Here is a 22,149-nt window from a genome sequence, read left to right on the forward strand (position 1 = left end):
ATTCAAGCCTCAACACGTTGTGATCATAGCAAGGCTCTTCCGCTACTGCGGTCTTCTCATGTCTGACTTTTTATTGCAGGCTGTGGTAGAAGCCCCCCCCCCCCCCCATTCTTTCTCCCTTCCTCCCCGACACCGAGGGAGGGTTTGACCAATTACCAGCAGCTGTTGCTCATTTCACAATAGTCCCGCCCATGCTGTGCCAGGCTCGAGTGTAGCCTGTGCTACAGTTTACTTAGTAAAAGAAGACTTCTTCTGGCGTAGAGGATTTTCTACTGTCAGTACTGTACTGCTTAGTACAGGACTGCCACTAAAGAAGACTAGTCACAGGTGAGGGGATATGGGGACATCTTGAAATACTTTTCTATGTTTAGTTTTCTGTTGAGACAGGAAGAGAGATTTCTCAGAGTAGCGACTTGCTGTTTCTGTGAGGATGGTGTAGTCATGACTTGTTACTGAGCATAATGTATTCAACCTTGACAAAGACCATGAAAGTTTGCTGTGCTTTTTTTCTCCCCCACTTTTGTGGATAACCAAAAATACTTTTAGGAAATAAATCAAAGGGGGAGAGGTATTTTATTATCATTATTAAACTCAATTGAACAACAATCTTGGCATTGCTATCAACTATCAAATCAATATTCTTTAAGACCTTTTAAGGGAAAGTGTTTGTCTCTATTCTCCAGTAAATGTCAAAGTTTCTACTAATAATGAGGACCTATGTGTTCCTTCCATTCCCTAGCCATCTATCTTCAAACAAACACTGAAGATTAAGTCAGGAAAAGTACATCAATGACATCTGATGCCATCTGTATTACAGCAGTTTGATACATTTGCGCGGATGTATTCATTGTAATTTGGTATGTTTTAACGATGGAGCATAACTAAGAGACTAAAGTAGCCTAGTTGGTTAAAGATCAAATGTTTTCCACCCTGTGCCATGTTTTCCACCCTGTGCTGTCTTTACCCTGTCATTGTAGTCAGCGTGAGGTGTGGGAGTATGGTCTCATGGACATCAAATCAAATGTTATTTGTCATTTGCGCCGAATACAACAGGTGTCGTTACCGTGAAATGCTTACTTTACAAGCCATTAACCAACAATACAGTTCAACAAATGGAGTTAAGAAAATATTTACTTAAAACCTCTTAAGGATCCGCCGCATTTTGTCAATTGTTGCCTAAAATGACATACCCAAATCTAACTGCCTGTAGCTTAGGCATTGAAGCAAGGATATGGATATTTTTGATACCATTTGAAAGGAAGTTTGTGGAATGTGAAAGTAATGTAGGAGAATATAACCACACACAAAGTGAAAAAAAAAAAAAAAAAATACACACTATTTACAATTACAGTATTTAGAACACCCTCTACACAAGATTGTGCTGCTGGTCCCAAGTCTCTTTCTGCTTTGAAGCACTTTTCATCCTCTACTTGTAGGCTGGCCAGGTATTCACACCTCCTAGATGCCCGGGCGGGGGTTTGTTGTGGAGCCAGAGAGAGCAGCAGTCAGACTAAGTGGGGATGGAGGACTTGAATGTGGTCTCTTTGAAGTCAGTCTTTACCACTATTTTTTTTTTTTTTTAATCATTAAGAACTAATTTGTATTACTTATTTTATTGAACCTTTTATTTGAGCAATACATCAAATAAACAACACATCTATAAACATGTATTGATAAGATGGCGCCGGAGAGGACGGCAGACTTTTACGTGCCCCCAGCCGATTGTTTTTTTGTTTGTTTATTTGCGTTTAACTTTTTTTTAAATTATTTTGTACATAATGTTGCTGCTACCGTCTCTTATGACTGTAAGAACTCCTAGACATCAGGACTGTGATTACTCACCACGGACTAGCAGAATCCTCTTTTTCCTTTCACGACTCTGACGAGCCCGACGCAAAGCATACACTGCTTCATCAGGATCAGGCCCCGATTCCCGTGATCTGCGTGAAGAGGAGGCGGAGAAAGATGGGGCGAAGGTCGGGCTGCCTTCTAAGAATTCGTAGGCGATCGAATAAACCCCCACTTCCCTCCATTCTATTAGCAAACGTGCAATCTTTGGACAATAAAATCGGAGAGTTACGCGGTAGATTAAACTACCAGCGGGACATTAAAAACTGTAACATCTTATGCTTCACGGAGTCGTGGCTGAACGACAATAATATCAACTTACAGCTGTCTGGTTATATGATGTACCAGCAGGATAGAACAGCGGCATCTGGTAAGACTAGGGTCGGTGGTGTATGTATTTTTGTAAGCTATTGCTCGCCTGAGGTAGAGTATCTCGTGATAAGCTGTAGACCACAGAGTTTTCGTCTGTATTCTTTGTAGCTGTTTACAGTCAGAGGTTGGCACTAAGACAGCATTGAATGAGCTGTATTCCGCCATAAGCAAACAAGAAAACACTCACCCAGAGACGGCGCTCCTAGTAGCTGGAGACTTTAATGCACGGATACTTAAATCCGTTTTACCAAATTTCTATCAGCATGTTTAATGTGCAACCAGAGGGAAAAGAACTCTGGACCACCTATACTCCACACACAGAGACTCATACAAAGATCTCCCTCGCCCTCCGTTTGGCAAATCTGACCATAATTCTATCCTCCTGATTCCTGCTTACAAGCAAAATTAAAGCAGGAAGCATCAGTGACAAGATCAATAAAAAAGTGGTCAGAGGAAGCAGATGCTAAGCTACAGGACTGTTTTTCTAGCACAGACTGGAATATTTTCTGGGATTTTTCCGATGGCATTGAGGAGTACACATCAGTCATTGGCTTCATCAATAAGTGCATCGATGACGTCGTCCCCACAGTGACTGTACGTACATACCCCAACCAGAAGCCATGGATTACAGGCAGCATCCGCACTGAGCTAAAGGCTAGAGCTGCCGCTTTCAGGGAGCGAGACTCTAACCCGGAAGCTTATAAGAAATACCGCTATGCCCTCTGACGAACCATCAAACAGGCAAAGCATCAATACAGGGCTAAGATCAAATCGCATTCCACCGGCTCTGACGCTCGTCGGATGTGGCAGGGCTTGCAAACCATTACAGACTACAAAGGGAAGCACAGCCGAGAGCTACCCAATGACACGAGCCTACCAGACGAGCTAAACTACTTCTGTGCTCGCTTCAAGGCAAATAACACTGAAACATTCATGAGAGAACCAGCTGTTACGGAAGACTGTGTGATCACGCTCTCCACAGCCGATGTGAGTAAGACCTTTAAACAGGTCAACATTCACAAGGCCGCAGGGTCTTGTTTACCAGGACGTGTACTGCGAGCATGCGCTGACCAACTGGCAAGTGTCTTCACTGACATTTTCAACCTCTCCCTGTCCGAGTCTGTAATACCAACATGTTTTAAGCCAACCACCATAGTCCCTGTGCCCAAGAACAATAAGGTAACCTGCCTAAATGACTACCGACCCATAGCACTCACGTCTGTAGCCATGAAGTGCCTTGAAAGGCTGGTCATGGCTCACATCAACACCATCATCCCAGAAACCCTAGACTCACTCCAATTTGCATACCGCCCCAACAGATCCACAGTTGATGCAATCTCCATTGCACTCCACACTGCCCTTTCCCACCTGGACAAAAGGAACACCTATGTGAGAATGCTATTCATTGATTACAGCTCAGCGTTCAACACCATAGTGCCCTCTAAGCTCATCAATAAGCTAACAACCCTGGGACTAAACATCTCCCTCCGCAACTGGATCCTGGACTTCCTGACAGGCCGCCCCCAGCTGGTAAGTGTAGGTAACAACACATCCGCCACACTGATCCTCAACACAGGGGCCCCTCGGGTGCATGCTTAGTCCCCTCCTGTACTCCCTGTTCACTCATGACTGCACAGCCAGGCACGACTCCAACACCATCATTAAATTTACAGATGACACAACAGTGTTAGGCCTGATCACCGACAAAGATGAGACAGCCTATAGGGAGGAGGTCAGAGACCTGGCCGTGTGATGCCAGGGCAACAACCTCTCCCTCAACGTGATCAAGACAAAGGAGATGATTGTGGATTACAGGAAAAGGAGGACCGAGCACGCCTCCATTCTCATCGACCGGGCTGTAGTGGAGCAGGTTGAGAGCTTCAAGTTCCTTGGTGTCCACATCACCAACAAACTAACATGGTCCAAGCACACCAAGACAGTTGGGAAGAGTGCACGACAAACCTATTCCCCCTCAGGAGACTGAAAAGATTTGGCATGGGTCCTCAGATCCTCAAAAGGTTCTACAGCTGCACCATCGAGAGCATCCTGACTGGTTGAATCACTGCCTGGTATGGCAACTGCTCGGCCTCCGACCGCAAGGCACTACAGAGGGTAGTGCGAACGGCCCAGTACATCACTGGAGCCAATCTTCCTGCCATCCAAGACCTCTATACCAGGCGGTGTCAGAGGAAGGCACAAACAATTGTCAGACTCCAGCCACCCTAGTCATAGATTGTTCTCTCTGCTACCGCACAGCAAGCAGTACCGGAGCGCCAAGTCTAGATCCAAGAGGCTTCTAAACAGCTTCTACCCCCAAGCCGTAAGACTCCTGAACATCTAGTCAAAGGGCTACCCAGACTATTTGCAGTACCCCCTCTTTACACCACTGCTACTCTCTGTCATCTATGCATAGTCACTTTAATAACTCTACCTACATGTACATACTACCTCAAATAACCGGTGCCCCCGCACATTGACTGTATCGGTACCCCCCTGTATATCGTCTCGCTATTGTTATTTCACTGGTGGTCTTTAATTACTTGTTACTTTTATCTCTTATTTTTATCTGTATTTTTTTGAATCTGCATTGTTGGTTAGGGGCTCATAAGTAAGCATTTCACTGTAAGACCTGTTGTATTCAGCGCATGTGACTAATAACATTTCATTTGATATTATATGGAGAACACTGTGGTGAAGTGTGTGTACCAATTATAATTTAATTAATAATTAAGTATATTTTTGCAATTACATTTACTTTTGGTACTTAAGTATATTTAAAACCAAATAATTTTAGACTTTTACTCAAGTAGTATTTTACTGGGTGAATTTTACTTTTACTTGGGTCATTTTCTATTAAGGTCTCTCTACTTCATCAAGTATCACAGTTGGGTTCTTTTCCCACCACTGACTCTACCAGCACTGTGTTCGAAATAGTTGTGGTCAGATGAGGACTTGGCCTATTCAGTTCCTGTACCATGATGCATCAGGGGCCATAGCAATAAACGGGCCTAAGTAAATACCGATCCAACCTGTCCTTATAATCAGAGGGAAATGAAAGATTAGGGTGACCCTGTATTATGTGGACAGAGGTCTATTTAAAAGGGGTTATTGGGAGCAACTCTGGTGAGAGTTTATTTCTCTCCGTTTCTCTCTCAAGTGACATCAACATTACACTCACAAAAGTTCAAAAGGAGAAGAGACATTTCAAATGTCATATTGTGGCTACTATATACAGTGTTGTAACGACGTACAAAAGGGAAAATAAATCAACATAAATACGGGTTGTATTTACAATGGATTTTGTTCTTCACTGGTTTCTCTCTCTGTCCGTCTCTCCCCTGTTGCTCTCTCTCTCTGTCCGTCTCTCTCTCTGTATCTCCCCTGCTCCTCTCTCTGTGTCCGTTTCTCCCCTGTTGCTCTCCTGTCTCTGTCCTTTTCTCTTTCTCTTCAACTGTCGTGGGGTGAGAGGGGCCCCGGAGCAGAGAACCTCTGGACTAATTTACAGTCAAATCCACCCCTGGCCCTCATCTCTTTTCCCGTTGCTCCCCTGAAAAACCCAAACATCCTCCTCAGAAGGACATCAGCGACTCCCCTCCACCCCTCTACTCCCCCATCCTCCTCCCCCTCTGCCTAGTTCTCATGTTCCTCCTCCGGGGAGGTCGGAGAGCAAGGGGCACACACGTGGCCAGCTGCCCAGGCTCGAGGCCACGGTGACAGACATGGGGCTCAAGAGGAGGCTGGGGCTGTGCTTCCTGGGTGTCATCTCCCTGCTGGTCATCTACATCCTGTGTTTGAGCCTGGAGATCACCATCCCCTGGCGCATGGTCAACCTGAACCTGTCACACTTCCCTGGTCTTGGGTACACACAGGAACCAAACAGGTAAACAAACAACAATGCACCATTGACCCAGTGGAATATACTATGTGCACTGACATTTTTTCTCCCTTTTCCCTGAAATTCATCCTAGTCATTTCCCTTGGTTTGCCTGATGAGCAGCCATACAGAGGGAAATGGCTGAGATCATGGAGAATAAAATGCTCCATGGTTCTCTAACCACTACGTTCTTCCTGCAAGTCGTATCATTGTGGTTTTCACAATGGAGCCACACAGCAGCACCAGCTTGACGAAATAGATAAAGAGAATGAAGAAAAAAAACATTCTGGTGTTCTTTCACAGGCAGTAGTCTCTGAGTCTTGACATGTGAAATGTAAGCCTGGTAGTAATGGGTGAGCGATAGTTCAGTTTTAAAAGCATGGGGGTGCAGATAAGATGCATTAAGAGAGATACTCTCTCTGTGTCTCTGGCTCTCTCTGAGAGGTCTATTTCAGAGACTAAATGATACGTTTGAGTGGTTTGAGCTTTAGCAGGTCTGTCATTTTAAGCTGCCGCCTGCCTGCTTAATGTAGCCCTTGGGTTTCACTAAGCAACAGTGGGCAGTTCTTTTATATAAATGCCTGAGTCTCCAAACAGCCCTGCTGTGCTTATCCTTTTTAGTTCCAAACTGTGGCTCTCCAAATGCAGGAGTCGATGTGTCTATACACATTATGTAGCTTGCTGTAATAAGAAAGGCCAGTAAATGACAAATACATTTGCATTTCTAATTCCTTGTCACCTTTTGATCTCAGGTTCACCAGCATCTGATTGGGTTTATTACATCGTTTTTTTATTAATATAAATCACATTTTAATTGTCACATGCTTCGTAGACAAGTGGTGTAGACTAACAGTGAAATGCTTACTTATGGGCCATTCCCAACAATGCAGAGGGTAAGAATGCAAAATATAACAAAACCTAGTAACACGAGAAATACATATTCAATGAGTAACAATAACTTGGCTATATATAAGGGGTACCAGTAGCGAGACGACGTGCAGGGGTACGAGGTAATTGAGGTAGATACAGTATGTATATAAAGGCAGGAGTAAAGTGACTAGGCAACAGGATAGATAATTAACAGTAGCAGCAATGTTTGTGTGTATGTTGGAGTGTCAGTGGCCAAAAGTATTTGGACACCCCTTTAAATTAGTGCATACTTTTGGCTATGTAGCGTGAGTTTGTGTGCATAGTCAAAAAATAATTGGTGCAGAAAGGGTCAATGCAGATAGTCTGGGTAGCTATTTGCTTAACTATTTTAGTAGTGTTATGGCTTGGGGGTAGAAGCTGTTCTGGAGCCTTTTGGTTACAGACTTAGTGCTCCGGCACCGTTTGCAGTGCGGTAGAAGAGAGAACAGTTTATGACTTGGGTGGCTGGAGTCTTTGACAGTGTTTAGGGCCTTCCACAGACACCACCTGGTATAGAGGCCCGGAATGGCAGGGATTTCAGCCACAATGATGTACTGGGCCACACACATTACCCTCTGTAGCGCCTTGCGGTCAAATGCCGAGCAGTTGCCATACTAAGCTGTGACGCAGCCAGTCAAGATGCTTTCAATTGTGCAGCTGTATAACTTTTTGAGAATCTGAGGGCCCATGACAAATCTTTTTAGCCTCGTGAGGGGAAAGAGGCGTTGTCGTGCCCTATTCACGACTGTGTTGGTGTGTGTGAACCATGATAATTCTTTAGCGATGTGGACACCGAGGAACTTGAAGCTCTCGACCCATTCCACTTCATAACTGTGAATGTGGGCGTGTTCGGCCCTCCATTTCCTGTAGTCCACGATAGGCACCTTTGTCTTGCTGACGTTGATGGCGAGGTTGTTGTCCTGGCACCACACGGCCAGGTCTCTGACCTCCTCCCTATAGGCTGTCTCATTGTCGTTGATGATCAGGCCCAGCACCGTCGTGTCATCGCCAAACTTGATGATGGTGTTGGAGTCTTTGTTCGGATGTTCCTTTCTGCTGAGACTGGATTCTTCTGGATCTGATTGGTTGTCCAGAGTGGCCAATCAGTGTTGAGCAGCACCATGGTTACCTGAGGCTTCAGCTGCTAGTGCCAGACGGGCCTTTCTGTTTATGGATTATATAGTATTATAAAGCGGGTGGTTCGAGCCGTGTCATATACCATGGTTATGACAAAAAAATGACGTTACTAATTACATTGGTAACCAGTTTACACTGAGTGCCTGGATACAGCCGTTAGCCGTGGTATATTGGCCATATACCACAAACACCAGAATACCTAATAAGGCACCTCTGGTGTTTGTGGTATATGGCCAATATACCACGTCTAACAGCTGTATCCAGGCACTCAGTGTTGGGGACATGGGGAAGGGGAATACTGTAATATTTACTATAGTTTAAAAAACGGTCTTGTTTTTACAGACTTGTCACTGGCATACTTTAACTGTTACTAGAAGATCTTTGCTTGTGAGAGATTATGTGAAAAGTAAGCTGGCTTTCTACAGCAAAAATAAATGTTACAAACTGATTCAATATGTGATTTGTTTCCATTATTAGTAGCAGGATATGGTTAAGTTGGAGTAAGCCAATGAGACCTTCTATGATCACACACAGCGTTAGTAACCACAACAATTGCACATTGTTACACTGACCAGTAGAGTTGGTGTAACAATGCACTATCCCTTTCTGCTACAGGTTTGACCATTGCCGTGTTGTTTTGTCTTACACTAGGTCACATTACTCTGAAGACTCTATTGACGGCAACACACCGTCAGATGGTTTGGACAGCCTACACACTGGTTCAACACCAACAACACATTTAAGGTTAAAGGTACAGTCCACATCCCCTGTCGGAGTCAGACCCTCAATGAAACCTGGAGCCAGGGCCAGGACTACCAAGGGTCAAAATATTAAAGGTGCTCTCCTCTCCAATTCAACCAAACCAACAGAGCCACCCTTCATTGGAGACAGTTACTACAGCGAAGTCGCCCCACCTCAAACCGTGAGTTGAAGTTCCCCTTTCTGAGCTGTTCCTGTTCTTTCACTTGATCTGCTTGGTGTGATTGTGGCCTACTTTAGAGACCTTAGAAGGGCTGTGGTCTACTAGCAGTCACTGTTGACTGATTTAGAGGAAGTGCTGAGGGTTGCACTTTCAGTCGTATGGGTGGCTATGCATGGGGACACTGTCAAAATAATGTGTGTGTGAGTGGATTCATTTCCAGTAAATATGGGGTGGTGTTCTTTTTTGCCCACGTATCGTGACAGGATATGAAGTCATATCACTCATTCTCCCAGACTTTCTTTTGCTCTACCTGCTTTGTGTCAACTCCATAGAACAATGTTGTAGCGTCATCCCATAAACTACCAAGAAAAAGACAGACAAAATGAAGTTGTTACTCAATACTTTCTTATAACATTAAACATTTCATATGAACCATTGCTGAGGTTTAAAAGCAAAACAGTCCCTTCAGTTCACTTCTGCTTCCATTGATTACTGTTATTTTTCTTGTTAATGTGGACATAAAAGGATGGTTGCAAAAGAGAGGAACTACTGGTGTTCTCTATATGGTGTTTTCTCAAAGAGTGTTTCTTTATGGTGTCTGGCATAAGACCGGTCCACCCGTACGGACAGACAGCAGACGATAAAGGAATACAATAGGTTCAATTCTATCGCCAAGACTCAGCTGCCCTTGCACGTTGTAATTGACTCCAAAGACTCCATAACGCATGTCATAAGTTACAGTGGGGAGAACAAGTATTTGATACACTGCCGATTTTGCAGGTTTTCCTACTTACAAAGCGTGTAGAGGTCTGTAATTTTTATCATAGGTACACTTCAACTGTGAGAGACGGAATCTAAAACAAAAATCCAGAAAATCACATTGTATGATTTTTAAGTAATTCATTTGCATTTTATTGCATGACATACGTATTTGATCACCTACCAACCAGTAAGAATTCCGGCTCTCACAGACCTGTTAGTTTTTCTTTAAGAAGCCCTCCTGTTCTCCACTCATTACCTGTATTAACTGCACCTGTTTGAACTCATTACCTGTATAAAAGACACCTGTTACTTAAAAATCTCACAGTTGAAGTGTACCTATGATAAAAAATTACAGACCTCTACATGCTTTGTAAGTAGGAAAACTTGCAAAATCGGCAGTGTATCAAATACTTGTTTTCCCCACTCTATATGACAAAATAAATTATGCAATTACTGAATTAAAATAAGTTGTTGCTGACATTTTAATTAGATAATTGTAGTGCAATGTTTTTTTATTGAGAACAAACAGAGGGGTTGGGGATGATACAGTGAGGTTGCATCCCAAATATCACCCTATTCCCTACATAGTGCACTACTTTTGACTAGAGCTTTATGTATATAGCAAATAGGGTGCCATTTGGAACGTAGTCAATGAGTTTTCCACGTGTTCTTCATAACCGCTATGTCTCTCCCCAATAATTATAATTCTCCACATCCCTCTAGTCATTATGCAGCTCTTCCACTGTAGAACGTTAAATGACAAGATACAGTTAATTACTTCCATTGAGAGTCATACAATCTATGCTGTTGCAAAGTCTGTCAACTGGAAAAAATATTGTCAGCATTGTTATGTGCTGCTATGTAATGATAACCATCAATTTGAGATGTGACTGTTTTGGTGTTGTGTCCCTTACAATAAAACTAAAACACAGGAAGTGTATAGTCTCACAGCAGGAATGCAGATTTAGGTTCAGTTTAGCCTTTTAGATCATAATGCATCAGATTACATGGGCGGGTTTTAAAGATGGTCTGAGATGTACTCGTAATGGATTCAACAGGAACTTTCAGAGTCTTCAATAAGAAGACTGTTGTTTTCCCCTGCAGGACTGTCCAAACAGTATTCGTAGCAGGGTTCCCCAGACAGACTTTGGGGTGAGATATCTGGGCAGGATCCCTGTCCTCCAGTGGGCCAAGCATGCCACTCCAGAACAGTACCAGCGCCTCAAACCGTACCCAGGGGCTCACGGCTGGGGAAACCTTGACATTGACAGTAAGTACTTTCAATACATATTGACATGTGACCGTTGTTTCAATGCATTACTTCACACCAATGCTTGGACAAGTCATGTTAATATTAATAGTTACAGCAACGACTACAAATAATATAGTTACACAACATTGGCTACAGGAAGACAGACAGTCCGTGGTGTTGTCGTTAATGTGGGTGACTAACACACAATGTGGCCATTGTCTAACTGCAGTGCCCTTTGCTCCATGGCCAACACAATAAAGATTGTACATGGGTTCAGAGATAGGACATAAAACCCTTTATTGTCAGTCAATAGGACATCTGTACCTCTTTACAGATACACTACCGTTCAAAAGTTTGGGTTCACATAGAAATGTCCTTGTTTCTGAAAGAAAAGCATTTATTTTGTCCATTTAAAGTAACATCAAATTGATCAGAAATACAGTGTAGACGTTGTTAATGTTGTAAATTACTACTGTAGCTGGAAACGGCAGATTTTTTATGGAATATATACATAGGCGTACAAATCAAATCAAATCAAATTTTATTTGTCACATACACATGGTTAGCAGATGTTAATGCGAGTGTAGCGAAATGCTTGTGCTTCTAGTTCCGACAATGCAGTAATATCCAACGAGTAATCTAACCTAACAATTCCACAACTACTACCTTATACACACAAGTGTAAAGGGATAAAGAATATGTACATAAAGATATATGAATGAGTGATGGTACAGAACGGCATAGGCAAGATGCAGTAGATGGTATAGAGTACAGTATATACATATGAGATGAGTAATGTAGGGTATGTAAACATAAAGTGGCATAGTTTAAAGTGGCTAGTGATACATGTATTACATAAAGATGGCAAGATGCAGTAGATGATATAGAGTACAGTATATACATATACATATGAGATGAGTAATGTAGGGTATGTAAACATTATATTAAGTGGCATTGTTTAAAGTGGCTAGTGGTACATTTTTACATAATTTCCATCAATTCCCATTATTAAAGTGGCTGGAGTTGAGTCAGTATGTTGGCAGCGGCCACTAAATGTTAGTGGTGGCTGTTTAACAGTCTGATGGCCTTGAGATAGAAGCTGTTTTTCAGTCTCTCGGTCCCTGCTTTGATGCACCTGTACTGACCTCGCCTTCTGGATGATAGTGGTGTGAACAGGCAGTGGCTTGGGTGGTTGTTGTCCTTGATGATCTTTATGGCCTTCCTGTGACATCGGGTGGTGTAGGTGTCCTGGAGGGCAGGTAGTTTGCCCCCGGTGATGCGTTGTGCAGACCTCACTACCCTCTGGAGAGCCTTACGGTTGTGGGCGGAGCAGTTGCCGTACCAGGCGGTGATACAGCCCGACAGGATGCTCTCGATTGTGCATCTGTAGAAGTTTGTGAGTGCTTTTGGTGACAAGCCGAATTTCTTCAGCCTCCTGAGGTTGATGAGGCGCTGCTGCGCCTTCTTCACCACACTGTCTGTTTGGGTGGACCAATTCAGTTTGTCCGTGATGTGTACGCCGAGGAACTTAAAACTTTCCACCTTCTCCACTACTGTCCCGTTGATGTGGATAGGGGGGTGCTCCCTCTGCTGTTTCCTGAAGTCCACAATCATCTCCTTTGTTTTGTTGACGTTGAGTGTGAGGCCCATCAGCAACCATCACTCCTGTGTTCCAATGGCACATTGTGTTAGCTAATCCAAGTTTATCATTTTAAAGGCTAATTGATCATTAGAAAACCCTTTTGCAATTATGTTAGCACAGCTGAAAACTGTTGTGCTAATTAAAGAAGCAATAAACCTGGCCTTCTTTAGACTAGTTGAGTATCTGGAGCATCAGCATTTGTGAGATCGATTACAGGCTCAAAATGGTCAGAAACATTCTTCTGAAACTCGTCAGTCTATTCTTGTTCTGAGAAATGAAGGCTATTCCATGGGAGAAATTGCCAAGAAACTGAAGACGTCGTGCAACGCTGTGTACTACTCACTTCACAGAACAGTGCAAACTGGCTATAACCAGAATAGAAAGAGGAGTGGGAGGCCCCGGTGCACAACTGAGCAAGAGGACAAGTACATTAGAGTGTCTAGTTTGAGAAACAGAAACAGAAGAGAAACAGAAGGCCAGCATCCCAGAGTCGCCTCCTCACTGTTGACGTTGAGACTGGTGTTTTGCGGGTACTATTTAATGAAGCTGCCAGTTGAGGACTTGTGAGGCGTCTGTTTCTGTTTCTTGTGAGGCGTCTGTACATGCAAATCTCTTAGCTCAGATCTAGAAGAGTAAATTATGGAATCGTTCCACTGTGTTCACCCCATAGACTGTACAAATAAAGATTTACCCACAACTTGCCTCAGGCCCCATGTGGTGTTTCGCAGCTATTGGGACAGCAAGACACGTTCAGTTGAGTGTGTAAAAATCATCCATTGGGTGATTTGCATTAGGCAAAGATCTTTGGCAGAGATCCATAGATTTGCTCCCTTTATGAATATACACTGCTCAAAAAAATAAAGGGAACACTTAAACAACACAATGTAACTCCAAGTCAATCACACTTCTGTGAAATCAAACTGTCCACTTAGGAAGCAACACTGATTGACAATAAATTTCACATGCTGTTGTGCAAATGGAATAGACAAAAGGTGGAAATTATAGGCAATTAGCAAGACACCCCCAATAAAGGAGTGATTCTGCAGGTGGTGACCACAGACCACTTCTCAGTTCCTATGCTTCCTGGCTGATGTTTTGGTCACTTTTGAATGCTGGCGGTGCTCTCACTCTAGTGGTAGCATGAGACGGAGTCTACAACCCACACAAGTGGCTCAGGTAGTGCAGCTCATCCAGGATGGCACATCAATGCGAGCTGTGGCAAGAAGGTTTGCTGTGTCTGTCAGCGTAGTGTCCAGAGCATGGAGGCGCTACCAGGAGACAGGCCAGTACATCAGGAGACGTGGAGGAGGCCGTAGGAGGGCAACAACCCAGCAGCAGGACCGCTACCTCCGCCTTTGTGCAAGGAGGAGTACTGCCAGAGCCCTGCAAAATGACCTCCTAAATGTTTTTTTCTTTTGTTGTGCAAACAGCTCTGGTGTCGACCCTGTCTGTTCTCAACACATCGGCCAACTGGCACATGTTTGATGACTGGGATCGTCGTAGCAACGGCTCGCAGTGTGTCTGCTGTGCTGTCGTGGGCAACGGAGGGATTCTGAAGGATTCAAAGAAGGGCCGGGAGATTGACCAACATGACTATGTCTTCAGGTGAGAGATTCCTTTTTCGACCTTGTTTAGTCTTGACTTCCTCAATAGCCTATGAATGAGGTTAGACCATCTTAGGTTTTTAAAACTTTTCATTCTACAGGTTCCTTGTAATGAGCATTACCACGTTAATGTGACAGTTGGCATTTTGTCAATCAGGATGGTCCATTCAAGGGCTCCTCAAGAGTCTGTAGATTACAATGAGGCATGTATCTGGTTACCAAAGGGTCTAAGTGGTCATTTATTTTCCAACGGTCATTGACAGTGTTCATGTTCATTCATGCTAATGTTCAAATTGGTCATTGACAATTTTCCTGTGTTCTAATTGGTCATTGACAGTGTTCTGTTCCGTACCTCTGTTGTGATTCCAGGACCAACGGAGCTGTGATTAAGGGCTTTGAGCAGGATGTGGGCTCTAGAACATCCCTCTACACTTTCTCCACCAACACCCTCCGTAACTCCATGAAGAGCTACGCTGGAGCGGGCTACAGAGGACCCCCGCTCTCTGAGGTGAGACCTTCCATGATGTTGATGGTTCACGATCAAATTGACTCACTGGGAATAAACATCACTTGTGGAATAAAATGTGTTAATTCACTAATTAATCCATCCATTCTTTTCATTCATTCAAAGACAAACTCTTTATAGTCTGATTGTATTCACCTCTCTCTCTCTCTCTCTCTCTCTCTCTCTCAATTCAATTTCAATTCAATTTCAATTCAAGGGGCTTTATTGGCATGGGAAACATGTGTTAACATTGCCAAAGCAAGTGAGGTAGATATTATACAAAAGTGAAATAAACAGTACAAATTAACAGTAAACATTACACATACAGAAGTTTCAAAACAATAAAGACATTACAAATGTTATATTATATATATACAGTGTTGTAACAATGTACAAATGGTTAAAGCACACAAGTTAAAATAAATAAGCATAAATATGGGTTGTATTTACAATGGTGTTTGTTCTTCACTGGTTGCCCTTTTCTTGTGGCAACAGGTCACAAATCTTGCTGCTGTGATGGCACACTGTGGAATTTCTCCCAGTAGATATGGGAGTTTATCAAAATTGGATTTGTTTTCAAATTCTTTGTGGATCTGTGTAATCTGAGGGAAATATGTCTCTCTAATATGGTCATACATTGGGCAGGAGGTTAGGAAGTGCAGCTCAGTTTCCACCTCATTTTGTGGGCAGTGTGCACATAGCCTGTCTTCTCTTGAGAGCCATGTCTGCCTACGGCGGCCTTTCTCAATAGCAAGGCTATGCTCACTGAGTCTGTACATAGTCAAAGCTTTCCTTAAGTTTGGGTCAGTCACAGTGGTCAGGTATTCTGCCACTGTGTACTCTCTGTTTAGGGCCAAATAGCATTCTAGTTTGCTCTGTTTTTTTGTTAATTCTTTCCAATGTGTCAAGTAATTATCTTTTTGTTTTCTCATGATTTGGTTGGGTCTAATTGTGCTGTTGTCCTGGGGCTCTGTGGGGTGTGTTTGTGTTTGTGAACAGAGCCCTAGGACTAGCTTGCTTAGGGGACTCTTCTCCAGGTTCATCTCTCTGTAGGTGATGGCTTTGTTATGGAAGGTTTGGGAATCGCTTCCTTTTAGGTGGTTGTAGAATTTAACGGCTCTTTTCTGGATTTTGATAATTAGTGGGTATCGGCCTAATTCTGCTCTGCATGCATTATTTGGTGTTCTACGTTGTACACGGAGGATATTTTTGCAGAATTCTGCATGCAGAGTCTCAATTTGGTGTTTGTCCCATTTTGTGAAATCTTGGTTGGTGAGCGGACCCCAGACCTCACAACCATAAAGGGCAATGGGCTCTATGACTGATTCAAGTATTTTTAGCCAGATCCTAATTGGTATGTTGAAATTTATGTTCCTTTTGATGGCATAGAAGGCCCTTATTGCCTTGTCTCTCAGATCGTTCACAGCTTTGTGGAAGTTACCTGTGGTGCTGATGTTTAGGCCGAGGTATGTATAGTTTTTTGTGTGCTCTAGGGCAACGGTGTCTAGATGGAATTTGTGGTCCTGGTGACTGGACTTTTGGTCTTACTGAGATTTACTGTCAGGGCCCAGGTCTGACAGAATCTGTGCAGAAGATCTAGGTGCTGCTGTAGGCCCTCCTTGGTTGGTGACAGAAGCACCAGATCATCAGCAAACAGTAGACATTTGACTTCGGATTCTAGTAGGGTGAGACCGGGTGCTGCAGACTGTTCTAGTGCCCGCGCCAATTCGTTGATATATATGTTGAAGAGGGTGGGGCTTAAGCTGCATCCCTGTCTCACCCCACGACCCTGTGTGAAGAAATGTGTGTGTTTTTTGCCAATTTTAACCGCACACTTGTTGTTTGTGTACATGGATTTTATAATGTCGTATGTTTTACCCCCAACACCACTTTCCATCAATTTGTATAGCAGACCCTCATGCCAAATTGAGTCGAAGGCTTTTTTGAAATCAACAAAGCATGAGAAGACTTTGCCTTTGTTTTGGTTTGTTTGGTTGTCAATTAGGGTGTGTAGGGTGAATACATGGTCTGTTGTACGGTAATTTGGTAAAAAGCCAATTTGACATTTGCTCAGTACATTGTTTTCATTGAGGAAATGTACGAGTCTGCTGTTAATGATAATGCAGAGGATTTTCCCAAGGTTACTGTTGACGCATATTCCACGGTAGTTATTGGGGTCAAATTTGTCTCCACTTTTGTGGATTGGGGTGATCAGTCCTTGGTTCCAAATATTGGGGAAGATGCCAGAGCTAAGGACGATGTTAAAGAGTTTTAGTATAGCCAATTGGAATTTGTTGTCTGTATATTTGATCATTTCATTAAGGATACCATCAACACCACAGGCCTTTTTGGGTTGGAGGGTTTTTATTTTGTCCTGTAACTCATTCAAGGTAATTGGAGAATCCAGTGGGTTCTGGTAGTCTTTAATAGTTGATTCTAGGATTTGTATTTGATCATGTATATGTTTTTGCTCTTTATTCTTTGTTATAGAGCCAAAAAGATTGGAGAAGTGGTTTACCCATACATCTCCATTTTGGATAGATAATTCTTCGTGTTGTTGTTTGTTTAGTGTTTTCCAATTTTCCCAGAATTGGTTAGAGTCTATGGAGTCTTCAATTACATTGAGCTGATTTCTGACGTGCTGTTCCTTCTTTTTCCGTAGTGTATTTCTGTATTGTTTTAGTGATTCACCATAGTGAAGGCGTAGACTCAGGTTTTCCGGGTCTCTATGTTTTTGGTTGGACAGGTTTCTCAATTTATTTCTTAGATTTTTGCATTCTTTATCAAACCATTTGTCATTGTTGTTCATTTTCTTCGGTTTTCTATTTGAGATTTTTAGATTTGATAGGGAAGCTGAGAGGTCAAATATACTGTTAAGATTTTCTACTGCCAAGTTTACACCTTCACTATTGCAGTGGAACATTTTACCCAGGAAGTTGTCTAAAAGGGATTGAATTTGCTGTTGCCTAATTGTTTTTTGGTAGGTTTCCAAACTGCATTCCTTCCATCTATAGCATTTCTTAATGTTACTCAGTTCCTTTGGCTTTGATGCCTCATGATTGAGTATTGCTCTGTTCAAGTAGACTGTGATTTTGCTGTGGTCTGATAGGGGTGTCAGTGGGCTGACTGTGAACGCTCTGAGAGACTCTGGGTTGAGGTCAGTGATAAAGTAGTCTACAGTGCTACTGCCAAGAGATGAGCTATAGGTGAACCTACCATAGGAGTCCCTTCGAAGCCTACCATTGACTATGTACATACCCAGCGTGCGACAGAGCTGCAGGAGTTGTGACCCATTTTGTTGGTTATGTTGTCATAGTTGTGCCTAGGGGGGCATATGGGGGAGGGAATGCTGTCACCTGCAGGCAGGTGTTTGTCCCCCTGTGTGCTGAGGGTGTCAGGTTCTTGTCCAGTTCTGGCATTTAGGTCGCCACAGACTAATACATGTCCCTGGGCCTGGAAATGATTGATTTCCCCCTCCAGGATGGAGAAGCTGTCTTTATTAAAGTATGGGGATTCTAGTGATTCTAGATTCTAGGGGGGATATAGGTAGCACACAGGAGGACATTTTTCTCTGTTAAGATAATTTCCTTTTGAATTTCTAGCCAAATGTAAAATGTTCCTGTTTTGATTAATTTAATGGAGTGAGTTAGGTCTGCTCTATACCAAATTAGCATTCCCCCTGAGTCCCTTCCCTGTTTCACACCTCTCTCTCTCTCTCTCTCTCTCTCTCTCTCTCTCTCTCTCTCTCTCTCTCTCTCTATCTATCTATCTATCTATCTATCTATCTATCTATCTATCTATCTATCTATCTATCTATCTATCTATCTATCTATCTATCTATCTATCTATCTATCTATCTATCTATCTATCCATCTATCCATCTATCCATCCATCCATCCATCTATCCATCCTGTAGGAGACTAGGTATGTCTTCCTGCCAGACCATGACAGAGATTATCTGCTGATGAAAGCAGCCGCCACACACACTCCAGTAGAGAGAGGACCAGAGAAGAGCAAAACGTAAGATGTGGCATGGGTTCACATCCATGGAGACAGTTTTGATTTCATTCCCCACACAGCATCCATGTGGACTGCCACTGTAATTGAACACCCTCAATGTCCCCCAAGTATTCCTTCTTTATTTACAAATGTGTCTTGTATACTGTTAGCCATATTGATATTTCTTTGTGCAGCTTGTGAATAGAGGCCTTTTTTTCTACCTCAGGCCACCCACATACTTTGGAAAAAATGTGAGTGTAGAAAAGTTCAAGATGTACCATCCAGATTTCATACGTTACATCAGAAACAGGTGAGTAAAAGAGGGGAAAATAAGTGAGTTATCTTTGTGCTATCTTTTGGGCTTCCGTGTGGCGCAGCGGTCTAAGGAACAGCATCTCAGTGCACGAGACATCACTACAGTCCCTTGTTCAAATCCAGACTGTATCACATCCGGCCGTGATTGGGAGTCCCAGAGGGCGGCGCACAATTGGCCCAGCGTCATCCGGGTTTGGCCGGCGTAGGCTGTCATTGTAAATAAGAATTTGTTCTTAACTGACTTGCCTAGTTAAATAATAATCTTTAGGATAGTTGTTGTGACTCATCAGAATCACACCAGAGCTCTGATTACACACACCTGGACATATAAACTCCTTTTGAAATGTGAAACTCAAGTGTTTTGGGTGGCTAGACCAAGCACTCTTCTCACAATGGCTAAATAGGACCATCTGATGAGGAGTTGGTTCAAAAATATACATGAAACTAACTCACCATGCGTGTCCAGTGCCACGAACCCAAGGGTCACGTAATTAGAATGATATCTAAATGAATTAACCATATCAGGCTTCCATCAGGATATAGTGTGACTCTGTTTTGGTGGATACTGAAAAGGACAAGTGTTGTATATCGTTAGCTCTCCTCACAACAATGAAAAGGTGGTAGCTAGGAGTGGTCTGTCCAACACCTTTTCTCCACAAGGGCATTTTAGGATAGAATAGGATCAACTTTATTGTACCTGAGAATATTTTCTCTGACACTATTTTAATATTTAATTTGAAGTAAATATGTGCACCTGCAGTGTGGTTGTTAAATGGTTGTCATGTTCTGTGTAGGTTCCTCCGCGGCCATGCCATGCAGACCAAATACAAGAACATATACCGTCCATCAACAGGTGCTGTGATGCTGCTGGCTGCTATGCACACCTGTGACCAGGTACGGTATGAGCTACCACAGCCACTAAACAGTAATTGCAACACTTCATATTTGAACAAGACAAGACCGGTTATGACCACTGACAGTAAAAGCACAAGGTAAACAGTAATGTTATATTAGTTAGTTACAACCATGTACAGTAAGATGACAACCAGTGATGTGGTGGTAAAAGAATTGGTGGGTAAACTCTGATCGCTGGTCACGGTGAAAAAAAGTAAAGCTCCCTTTACTTTCATTGCATTTTTCCGCAAAAACTGTTTGGCAAATTACAAAGGTGGATGAACTGCATTTTTACCCTCCACTACACCATTGATTACGACTCCCTGGACATGACTGCACTTGCCTTACGGATTGACAGTACTTACTCTGGCCCTGATAGCCTTCAATTAGACATGCAGCATGCCGCTCAGATCCCTAATGAAAGCAAAGATCCATAAGGTAATCATTGTGCTTGAGTTGTGAAACACTTGACAACAAGACGGTGACTGCACCAACTAACCTATCCCCCCCTTTTCCTCTCTCTCTGTCTCTCTCTCTCGCTCTCTGTCTGTGTGCATGTTGAAAACAGGTGAGCGCGTATGGCTTCATGACTCCAGACTATAAAAACTACTCTGACCACTACTATGACAGCAGATATCACCCTGTGGGTTTCTTTATCAACCATGACCTGAAGATGGAGATGGCACTGTGGCAGCAGCTCCACCAGGCAGGCCTCATCACGCTCTACATGCACCAGTGATCCCAGGAACTAACTCACTCCAGGTCACTATGGCAACAACCACATTAATGACATAAGTCTATGGTAATGACTCCATCTCCACCACTGGCTCCCAAGGTTTGCCAACCCCCAACCCTACGAGATTTATAGAAAAATTACTCCACGTCTGACTTTGTCATTGCCTGCCATGTTGGAGGTTAGCCAATACTTCTGAGAAAATGGTCTCCATGGAGATGGGCTTAGCCTATCCTCTTGAGAAGTCTCTAACAGGGTGGAGGCAGGTTGCCAGGGAGACAGTCATAGACTGTTGCTGACACTTGCTGAGTTACCAGGAAAAGCCTGGTAGCCTTTTTATACTATTTTAAGACCTTTTTTAGTATTTTTAAACCATTTCAGACAATCAGCTTTTGTGGGTCTTAGTCAGACATATGCTTCAAAGATCATACCCCCAAGACATGCTAACCTCCCCTGTTATTGGTAATGGTGAGAGGTTAGCATATCTTGTGGGTATGATCTTTGACCCTCCCTCTACCTTTCGCACTCATCATTATTCACAATTAATTCAGGATTATCTGTAATCATGGTAGCATCCACATGAATGTAGAAGTGTTTTGAAACATATGCTATTCTTATTTATAATAAAAGTGAAACACTACCAAAACTAACTGCAAATGCATCAAACAAGTTTGTAGAGTCACAAGCTTGATGTAGTCATTGCGTGCTCTGAATATGGGACCAGATATTAAACTTTTACCACTTTATTTATAAGAATCTTTAGGGTTGTCAATAATTTTGACCCCTACCTTTTTGAGAGATTAAAAAGTATTACTTGTTAAACAAAATCTGAGCAATTGTAAGTATAAAATATAATTCCCCCATTTTATTGCATACATTATAGATCCGTATTTTAATTATTTATTTTACACAGTCGTTATTGCTCATCTTTTTTAAGGGTGTCAATAATTTCGGACTCCACTGTATGTTGACAAGGGATAGGGCTGTTGCTGCTGGGCCGGCCACCTACTTAAAATACCCTCTACCCTCCCTCACTGCCCTAAATACTTTCGCACAGCACTGCCGGCAGTAGTCATGGTCTATTCTGATAAGTAGTCAGATTATTTTCACATGATATTACTATGTTTCTCTTTGGAGTCAGTGTAGTAGTGGGTCAAGAGACAACTCAAGTGTTTGACCAAAGCAAAGCTGAGGGGAGAAGATAACAGATATTTTTTTTAATCAAAAAGTAAATTTTTTATTAAATATGTTTTAAAAATGTATTTTACTTTCATACAAGTTTCCTTATTAATATGAGAGAGCAATGCTACATAGACAAGAACTGTATTTTTTCTTTCAAACTACCACCAGTGTGTGCCTTAATGTGAATCTCAATCTTTTG

General features: G+C 42.7%; 1 protein-coding gene across 2 annotated transcripts; it reads left to right on the forward strand.

The window, feature by feature from the left end:
* The first annotated feature begins 223 nt into the window (after positions 1-223).
* st6galnac (ST6 (alpha-N-acetyl-neuraminyl-2,3-beta-galactosyl-1,3)-N-acetylgalactosaminide alpha-2,6-sialyltransferase) lies at positions 224-21,288 on the forward strand. Of its 2 annotated transcripts, XM_038992227.1 has the most exons (10): positions 224-327; positions 5,703-6,100; positions 8,792-9,062; positions 10,929-11,094; positions 14,149-14,323; positions 14,692-14,830; positions 18,744-18,847; positions 19,053-19,136; positions 19,936-20,035; positions 20,604-21,288. In XM_038992227.1, the coding sequence occupies exons 2-10, from the start codon at positions 5,940-5,942 to the stop codon at positions 20,772-20,774; spliced, it is 1,371 nt and encodes a 456-aa protein (XP_038848155.1). In that variant the 5' UTR covers positions 224-327; positions 5,703-5,939; the 3' UTR covers positions 20,775-21,288. The 2 variants fall into 2 exon arrangements, with proteins under 2 accessions (XP_038848155.1, XP_038848156.1); XM_038992228.1 differs by lacking the exons at positions 224-327; positions 19,053-19,136 and having other exon boundaries at positions 5,578-6,100.
* Positions 21,289-22,149: the final 861 nt, after the last annotated feature.

This window comes from Salvelinus namaycush, chromosome 4 (assembly GCF_016432855.1).
Source record: "Salvelinus namaycush isolate Seneca chromosome 4, SaNama_1.0, whole genome shotgun sequence".
NCBI lineage: Eukaryota > Metazoa > Chordata > Actinopteri > Salmoniformes > Salmonidae > Salvelinus > Salvelinus namaycush.

Coding starts and splice junctions, on each gene's coding strand:
- st6galnac (XM_038992227.1), top strand. CDS start 5,940: ATGGGGCTCAAGAGGAGGCTGGGGCTGTGCTTCCTGGGTGTCATCTCC. Junction 18,848..19,052: donor GGACCAGAGAAGAGCAAAAC/GTAAGATGTGGC, acceptor TTTCTACCTCAG/GCCACCCACATACTTTGGAA. Junction 19,137..19,935: donor ATACGTTACATCAGAAACAG/GTGAGTAAAAGA, acceptor TGTTCTGTGTAG/GTTCCTCCGCGGCCATGCCA.